The 9,236-nt window shown below is 41.6% G+C and overlaps 1 protein-coding gene across 8 annotated transcripts; it reads left to right on the top strand.

The window, feature by feature from the left end:
- Positions 1 to 342: 342 nt before the first annotated feature.
- On the top strand, positions 343 to 8,842 carry LOC120826832 (T-cell differentiation antigen CD6-like). Of its 8 annotated transcripts, none has more exons than XM_078080766.1 (13): positions 356 to 460; positions 1,432 to 1,527; positions 2,647 to 2,922; positions 3,779 to 4,093; positions 4,244 to 4,558; positions 4,866 to 4,937; positions 5,094 to 5,225; positions 5,712 to 5,825; positions 5,998 to 6,120; positions 6,349 to 6,411; positions 7,049 to 7,195; positions 7,629 to 7,742; positions 7,823 to 8,842. In XM_078080766.1, the coding sequence occupies exons 1-13, from the start codon at positions 418 to 420 to the stop codon at positions 7,915 to 7,917; spliced, it is 1,905 nt and encodes a 634-aa protein (XP_077936892.1). In that variant the 5' UTR covers positions 356 to 417; the 3' UTR covers positions 7,918 to 8,842. The 8 variants fall into 8 exon arrangements, with proteins under 8 accessions (XP_040045322.2, XP_040045323.2, XP_040045327.2 ...); XM_078080764.1 differs by having other exon boundaries at positions 365 to 460; positions 5,995 to 6,120; XM_078080767.1 differs by having other exon boundaries at positions 365 to 460; positions 5,995 to 6,120; positions 7,629 to 7,697.
- Positions 8,843 to 9,236: the final 394 nt, after the last annotated feature.

A 9,236-nucleotide genomic window follows, 5' to 3' on the forward strand; every position in this document is an offset into this window, starting at 1 on the left:
TTGTAGCTCAACATATTTTCCTTACATAATATTAAATAATAATATAATTTACTTTAGCATCAACATCAAACCATACAATATTTAACATCATAGAAATAAAATATTTTATATTAGATGATTCATACCTTACACATACATATGTACACTAGTCATTTTGATGTTATTTATTTTTTTAAATATTGAGGGCTAATTGACGGAAGGTAAATGTGCTTCTGATGTGAAAGGCTTCATTGTGAATGTGGTTTAGTCCTGCTAATTTATCTGTAACAAAGCTGCAGGCTTCGCTTCCTGTCGTGATGTAAATGGGAAGTTCTGTCTATCAATTACAGAGGGAGTAAGACAGGAAGCCACACTTGGTGTCAACAAGCTGAGCAGAAAAGAGGCGACAGAAGCGGTCTCCCCCTCTCTGCCTACAGTATGAAGCTGCTTTTAATTCTACAACTGGGCTGTCTGTGTCACGGTATTGTAAACAGTTTCATACATTTATACACTTTTCACTGAGGTCTGGAGTGAATACGGCTGTAACCAAGACAATACTAGATTTCGTTTTGGCATTTAGATTTAATGCTTTTTATCGAAATGTGTTAACACTATCTGCACATAAACTATGTAACGTCTTTAATGGGAATCATAAACAACTTAAATAGGTTGAACTATTGGTGTCAGTGACATAAAATTGTACAATTAGACGTTATTCTTTTTTAAAAGATGCTGATCGTCAGAAAATTAATTTACCCTTTACATTTAACATGCACAATGAAAGCTGCAAACTACTGGCAGAAGTATCAGTATTCAGGGTATATTATGAGTAGCTTCCGTGCATAACTTTGGTTCACATATATTTATTTATTTTGGGTGTTTTGAAGTTCACAAATGTGTTGGAAAAGTTAAATAACAGAAGGTTTGGAGGGTACATTATTTTTTTATTTTTAATATTTAATTTGCCTCATTTTCAACGCGTAGCCCTGAGAGCATGACAAGTTGTAATTCACTACACATATTGGAAATTGCTCAAAAATAATTCCTGACGCTTTGGGGCTCTAATCTTTAAAAAACTCTACAAACAGAAACATGTATACAAAATAACTGAGTGTTGTATTTCAGTGGTCTTGGCACAAATAAACCTCTGAATCATTTTAACCTATTGCTTTGGATACAGTCGCAGGCAGCGTAAGTATTGATGATTGAAGAAGAAGATACATGTGGAAGATCACATTCGCCGCAGATCATCCGTTGGTGACTTGGTCTCGGAGCTTTAACCACACTGCACTCCATCCTCTTGCTGAAAGTTAAAAGTCAGACTTTGATCAAGCCGTTTTTCATCAAAAGTTCTGTGGTGGACACGTGTGGTGTGTGGGAAGTAGCGAGTTCAGACTTGATGCTCAAATTGGTGCTTACAATGGAACTTAATTTGTCCTACCTTCGTTTTAGCTTTGAAAAAGCCATCCACTCAAACAGACTCAACTGGTCTCCATGTGACAGCAGATGGAAATAATACAAGCGGAAGAGTACAAGAGCAATTCAGCAGTAAGCCGCATTATTTCTGCCCTGTAAATGTATTGTTCAGGATGATAATCTTTACCTCTCACACAAACAAACACAGTAGTTAAATAACCGTTTGTACTACAACCTTTCTGTTCAGAACTGGAATAAACACGTAATGCGGAGACGGCATGAATATTCTAGCTCTTTTTATCACAGGATGTGGGGTGGCCCCCTTCTCAAACGCATGATCTTGGTGAATTTTGCAGGTGCAAATTGTGAAATAGCAAAGCAGCGTCTCTCCTACGCAGGCACTGGTAGTTTCTGTGTGGCTTTATGATCAACTGCACGACCTCAGCTGCGCCTTGTTGTGCCAGAAACATCTCATTCCCACGCGGGTTACGTTCACCAGCGAGCACTCACGTCTCACGCGTTGTAGTTTGAGTTATCTGATGACATGTGTTTTGTGTCATATTAAAATGTATACATTTAAAACAATAAGGATTAAAGATGGGGAAAAAATTGAATGAAATCCGTCTATATTTACTAATTTATTCATCACATATTTTATTTTTTGATTCAAGCTATTTTGACAAAAAAAGGTTTAAAATGACCTCTCATCTTATGAGGAGGGAGCCTGAAAGACGTATGAAATAAATACCCTTATTTTGCAGCATGTTTTTTGACGCCAATCACATTTAAAAAGATCTGACTCAGAAATGGATGGTAAAAACACGAGGTTCAGTCATTCATTATAAACGTATGGCCGAAAAGTACGTAGGAATCGGCAATCAAAATATAAACAATATTGTATTTTCAAAGTGTGAATAATTAGTAGTAGATTTATAGGATTTATTACTGTCAGTAAACATCAATTGTACAAATCTGGCTTTTTATTTATAAGCAACACGAGACACATTTGACATGTTGAAATAAACCCACTGTTTGCTGTTTTGGCAAATACAGTAACTGAGCTTTTAAAGAAACACAACTACATATATGTGCCGCATTATTAAAGATTTACTTCTGTAGAAGAAAGTCAGAGGAGAAAAAGCTGAACGTATTAAAGAACTGACCAGAATAAGAGCATTATACTTGCTACCTTTGAGTTCTACTGTAATAATCAGCACATACGTGTGTGTATGTTATTCTGCGTGTCCTCAGGTGTCCCTTACATCCACAAACTCGCTGGTAAATGCAGCTTCTCGCTGAGGATGCCTGGAAACAGTGATGTGGCTGCATTGCCAGCGGACTCTACAGATGTGCTCCTAGAACAGATGTGTCGGGATCTGGATTGCGGCAGCATCTATGCAGTGAACGGAACCAACTCTCCTCCCAATGCCACCTGCTTTCACGGCTGTTTGTACCGAGACGGTCGTTTGCACAACTGTTCAGAGAGTGTCGGAGGCAACTGCACTGGGGTCGCTGAAGTAATCTGTGGTAAGGTTTCTGACTATATGTAATTCATTTAATATAATATCTGCAGATTATATAATTTTGATGAAAAAAATCTTGATTTTATTTTCATTATAAAAATCTATTGTTATATTTACTTCTGATTCAGCCATATGGGGCTATTTTTGTCAAAGTTTCAAAAGTCTCTTTTACAAACATAACCACCTGTTCTGTAAACACTACTTTTACTTTTACATTACTTTATGATTTTACTCCACTATATTTAGAAATATATATAGTTTAGTAAAGTATAGTTTACTTTTTATTCCACTGCATTCATTAGACTGAAGTTAACGATTCTGAGTATTAATACATAATGTAAATCAAATAATACATGACAACGTACTATTGTGTAACAGCAGTATTGTAGTTAAGTCTGGACCAGACCAGTGCACGGCACACTTATGATAAATTACAGAAACAAAAAGCAAATGAACTGGAACATGAGACACAAGAGGAGACTTTCAAATAAAACAGGAATCTAACTATAATGAAGAACAGTAGCAACACGAGTAATGCTTACACAATTACAAACAATGTATAACAACATAGTTATTGTGCTGTAATGGACCGTTCTGCATAATGAATACTTTCCCTGTAGCATGTCTAGAACCGTATTATTAACCTTTTACTACTTTTACTTTATTTTTAATACCAAGAAAAATACCTTACACTTCATCACTGCAGAAGAGTGTGTACTGCTTTTAGTGATAATATCTTACAGACATAATAACACAAACATTTCTAGACCAAGTATCCCTATTTGCAAGGATTTGAATTCAGTCTCTTTTCAGTCTTTTGTTCAATTGAAAATCGACAGCCATGATCTCGTCCCTTGCAGGCCACCAGGCGGTCCGGCTGGCGGCGGGGGCGGACCGCTGCGCCGGCCGGGTGGAGCTGTGGGCCGACGGGCGCTGGGGCACCGTGTGCGACGATCAGTGGGACCTGCGGGACGCCCACGTCGTGTGCGGCCAGCTCGGCTGCGGTTACGCCCTCAGTGTGGCGGGCCAGGGAGGCCCCTTCCCGCCGGGCAGAGGACCGATCCACCTGGACGAGCTGAACTGCACCGGCCGCGAGAAGAACCTGTGGAGCTGCCCGGCCGCGCAGGGCGAGCAAGACTGCGGACACAAAGAGGACGCCGGGGTCGTGTGCTCGGGTGCAGTTAAAAGAACCATACTTTAACATAAGCCTACAGAGTTGATAAAACCCCATCAAGAAAAGATTTATCAAGAACTATGGCCGCAATGACAGATGGGATCCTTCTGGAAATGTCCTGCTGTTACTCTAACAGTGCATGTCTCTGCAGAGAGGAGAGCGGTCAGACTGACCGGAGGTTCGGACCGTTGCTCTGGAAAGGTGGAGGTCCACCGCAATGGCAGCTGGGGAAACGTGTGCGACAACTGCTGGAACAAGCAGCTGGCCTCCATGGTGTGCTCCATGCTGGGCTGCGGTACCGAGCCGCTGAAGTTCTCCCAGTTTCTTCCTCCTCTCGTCTTCAACGACGGGCCGCAGTGGTTCTATCAATGCGATCAGAACACGCAGAGTCTGTGGGAGTGCAAAGAGACGGTCAACTCGGCAAACCTGTGCGTGACCTCTAAGGCATCCGGGGTCATCTGCAACGGTGAGGGACACGGCGTTTGAGTATTGAGGATTAAGCATGTTTCTCCGACGTTTTGTTGATGTGGCTTCGTGTAGCTGACAGTAGTTCTCAGAGAACGGCACATGTGAAAAGACCAGCTTTAGCTGGAACATTACATTTGACTTTTCTGCTGAAATATCAAATAAATATTACAAACAGGAATTAAAGCAAGCTGTAAACATATAATTTATTTAATGCAGACAATTGTCCTTGTTCTCATGGTCAGATAATTGTCAGAAAATCCAATAAATTGTGTTCAACCTAAAATATAGTTCTTGTTTTCCTGCAGGTTCCCTTGGGTTTCATGCTGCCACCACACCAACTATGACTAATGTAGCCGTAGCAACCACGCTGACGACCGGTATATATTTTAACTTTGTATCCTATTCAAAATAGATCAACATCAGATTATGTCAATAAATGTTACTTAAAATACCCTCTCAAGAGGGAAAGTAGGAAAACACAATATGTCTCCATGTGATGCATTATGTCCAACCATGTGTCCCCGCGCCAAAAGGAGCCCCCTCATTGGTTCCCTCTGAAGGCTTACGGGCTTACGGGCTCCTCGGCACCGTCGCTCTGGCTCTTCTTCTCGTCGTGGTTCTCATCACAAACTCTGTGATCTGCTGCCATTACAGACGACGACACGGTTGGTTCTCCTCCCTTCAGTCTCGCTTCTCTTCTCTGTGATTGGAATTTCCTCCACACGTGGTTCTGCAAGCATAGATTCTCGAGGGGATGCTGTGAACTGAAGAAGGAAAATCTAGACTGTTTTTTGTCTTTGTGAGATTAAAGTAGATAAGAAATAGGTGGTGTGACTTTTGTTCAGCATTCTATAATGATACAGACTTTTTGGGACTTCATTTGGGTGGTAGAGCTGCTTTCTTAAAATTCCATTCTGAATTTATATATATATATATTTTTTTATACAAATAAATAGACATACATGTCCATTTTTAGAACTTTATAAACCTAATGAGCAGAGCAATTGGCTTTTTTGATATCAGCGGATCTTAAAATTCAACGACAAACAAGACGCCGAATCCACGTTGTCCAGAGCCCACTAATATGAAGCCCTCCCTCCAGCATGAAGTAAGCCAATAACTATCTTCATCCTTGGTTACTGTGTCCACAGCCATGTTGCTCCAGCAGACTCACGCCAGCCCACGACCGAGCGCCGAACATCACAACAGCTACCAATGTGCCGTCGACCTCGTCAAGGTCACCGCCAACCCAGAGCAGACGGAAGGTCGGTGGCTGAACGTCTCCAGCAATATGATGAATAAAAAGACTTGCATTCGAACACTAGCACAAGTCACAACTTGTTTGGCATCATGCCTTTTTTTCTATATATATATTTATATTGATGCATCGTCATTTCACAAAGTGGTGTACTTTTCTTCTTTGTTTGTCTGAAGAAGTTCCCCCAAACACCAGGTATATTTGGACCCAGCTTAGTAGCGCTGAAAGCACGTCAGTAGATACAGACTATGAGCAGTATGAGCAAAGCGATGAGAAGCCTGTCCCTTTATCAACCTTTCGGAGTGAGCTACTTTAATTTATTCCGCTGTGTGTTCCTGTCTTTGCCTCTGTGAACATTTCCTCTCGCTATGTTGCTGCACTTTGCAGTTGTCTGTGTGTGTTTGCGTGTGTGTACGTGCGTGTGATCTGTGTGTGTGTGTTTGTGCGTGGTCTTTGCAGACCGTTGCTGTTTGCACCGAATGTTTGCAGGATGCCTTGTGATTAAAACGCGTGCATTCTTTGGTATCCAGATTCTCGGCGGTACAGAGCAGACGTAAACCCTCTGACGAGCCTCGAAGGCCTCTGCGAGGAATGTGAGTGACAGTTAGTCTGCAAACACAGCATCACTTTGCACATCTCAAATACGTGCAGTGGCATGTAATCATCAGCAGAGGAGAGACATGCAGACACAAAGAGGGATTTTTAGTAATAGCTGGACTTTGTGAGCACATGTGTTTTCATGCATCATTTACATAGTTCTTTATTTACAACCGTCCACATTTATCTATGCTTATATGTAATAGTAACCGTGTTGAACACGTTCTTTTCTGAATCTAGTTAAATTGATTTTTACAGGAAATCACCAAGAAATATTTTGCAGAAAGAAAGTCACAAACTAATCTTGACACACAGATTTAACTATAGGAAATACATTAGTACGGTACATTTTTTACCAGAACTATTAATAAATTAATCCATCGCTCAAAATGCGTTCTTTGGTTTGTAATCTAAAATGTAACATTGTAAATCGCCTTGTTGCTACTTAGAAAGGCCATGTTTTTTATTGATTGTTTCGTTAGATCAATTCCTGCACGACCCCAATGCTTGTACACTATTTGCCAAAAGGAAAAAACACTATCAAAAGCCCGTTGAATGATCTCTTTCACAAGAGAGAAATTGTTTCATTTTTAAAATTATTATTATTGTTGGTTTTAAATGATTATTTTCCAGGTCCTGAACCCACGGAGGAGTTGATGGCAGTTCCAGAGGCTCAATATACCACAGTGTCAAAGAGCTCCAGGGACTCATTCAGTACCTCCAGCACCTCCTCTGGGGAATGCTACGAAAACACTAAGAACTATGTGATGGTCCTCCCAGGTCAGTCTCATTCCTGCTTAAGTTAGCTTTAAAAGCACACCAGGATCTGCATGACACGTTCTTCCATTCGTTAAATTAAGCTGTCCACTCAAAGATAGATAGCGGCTAGAATATTCACACCGCTGTTATGTTTAATATAAACGTTGCACCTACATTTACAATGTGTATGTTAAAGGAATGTATGTCATAGTCTTGATGCTAAATATGAATGTACAGCCAGCAGGTGTATTTTGTTAAGAATTTTGTAATGGTTCTAATTAATCCTTTTAGATAAAATCATTTTAACTAAACCTGTGGGTGTTCTCGAGCACACTCATGACTAAGAGGTGGGAGGATATGAAGGAAGGAGGCCAACCCGAACCTTTCCCAAGAGCATTCATGAGCTGATGTCATACGACATTAAGGTGTTTCCCCGTGTTCTCACCAACGACAGATCCAGGACTGGGCCAGTCGTCTGCTGTCTACGACGTCTTCAGCCCTGCAGATCTCACTCCCAGCGAAGGTCCAGTGCACCCCGGGCAAACCACCAACCTGAACCAGAGTTCAGGTCTCACTAAACAAACATGACCTTTTAGTCAAGATGAGACCTCCAACATTTACTGATCTCTGTTGTCGTCTGTTCGTCAGGTGACGAAGACGAAGGCCCCATCTACTCTCCCGTTAGCCCGGATCAAGACTCCTCTTCTGAGGACGACTACGATGACATTGGCTCCTTGCAGTAACCACGGGAGGTACCCAGCATGTTGGACTGTAAACGTGTACTGAAGAACCCGATGAGAACCTGAACCTTGACCCCGATCTGACTGATTTGTGACCTGCATTATAATAACCACTGTTTCCTGTTATTTAAGTTACGAACCACGTGTGATTGGAAACATACTGCAGCCTTTTTTCACAAGCAAAAACTGTTTGAAAGCCCTTAAATAGATAATTCATGGATGCTCAGACATTTCACAGTGAGATCCCATCGACTGTTTGCGAAGAAAAACATTTCTGTCCTGAATCTAACCCCGGAGAAAAAATGAGAAGCAAATCTGGATGTTTTGAAAATGACGATATGTGATTTGCGTTGAAAGGTGAGAGCGCTCTCTCTAGTGCGTCACATCCGAGCGGTTCCTGCTTTCAGATGCTTCGCTGTACAGATAGAATTTGACAAAAACAAATTCAACAAAATGTTCCCTTCGAAGGACAGACGACTACCAGAAGACTGAGAAGCTTTGCCACATTTAACAGTGGTCTGAATGTGTTGGCGACTGTAATAGATGTGTGTTTTTTATTGGTATTATTTAACTAATGTATCTGCAGAGAGGTTTGTACTCGTATGTGTCCAATCAATCAATGTGCTAGTCTTTGCTTTGTATATTCCTGTGACGATCAGTACATACAAACTGCACAAAAGTATGCGGACTTCAAAATGACCTCAAAGTTAAAAGCACACTACTCTTTAAACAACATAACTGTTGTTGCCGTAGTAATGACATTTCCCAACAGCATGTAAGTGTCCTTGTACGTTTTAATTGCAGCACATCGCCACAAGGTGGCAGCATGAGCCTGTGGATAACCAAAGGATCCGTAAACACCCTGAAACCACAAACAAACATGTAATCCGTCCAATATTTGCCCAATAAACGTTGTCCGAGCCTTTCATTCTGATGCACATCCGTGTTAATCCACGGAGGAGTCCAAACACCCCTCTGTGAGGAAGGTTCGTGACGGGGAACTGTGCATCTTGATGGCGGGCCAACATAAACCGCCAGTGCCGGACCTGGCACGGCTCTTCTCGGTCCATTACGCCTGCAGCAGCTGCAAAGCATCATCGCTTCCGCCTGATCACAAGTGATGCCTCGAATCAAAGCCATGTCCTGTTTTTGTGGAAGCAAATATGACAAACTGCTCTCAGAAGCACCTGTGAAACCTCTAAGCAGGGCGTAGAGGCACAGAGGATGTCTCAGGGAGGGAGGACGACATCGGCTGTTATTCGACTGGAAGGTATTTGGCACGGGAGGATGAGCGTGTGTGTGTGTGTGTGTGTGTGTGTGTG

The sequence above is a fragment of the Gasterosteus aculeatus genome, chromosome 10 (genome assembly GCF_964276395.1).
Source record: "Gasterosteus aculeatus chromosome 10, fGasAcu3.hap1.1, whole genome shotgun sequence".
In the NCBI taxonomy this organism is placed as follows: domain Eukaryota; kingdom Metazoa; phylum Chordata; class Actinopteri; order Perciformes; family Gasterosteidae; genus Gasterosteus; species Gasterosteus aculeatus.

Excerpts from the sequence above, each read along its gene's own strand:
- LOC120826832 (XM_078080764.1), top strand. The coding sequence starts at position 418 with ATGAAGCTGCTTTTAATTCTACAACTGGGCTGTCTGTGTCACG. Across the intron at positions 5,226-5,711 it reads CCATTACAGACGACGACACG|CCATGTTGCTCCAGCAGACT; the intron begins GTTGGTTCTCCT and ends CTGTGTCCACAG. Across the intron at positions 6,121-6,348 it reads CCCTTTATCAACCTTTCGGA|ATTCTCGGCGGTACAGAGCA; the intron begins GTGAGCTACTTT and ends TTTGGTATCCAG.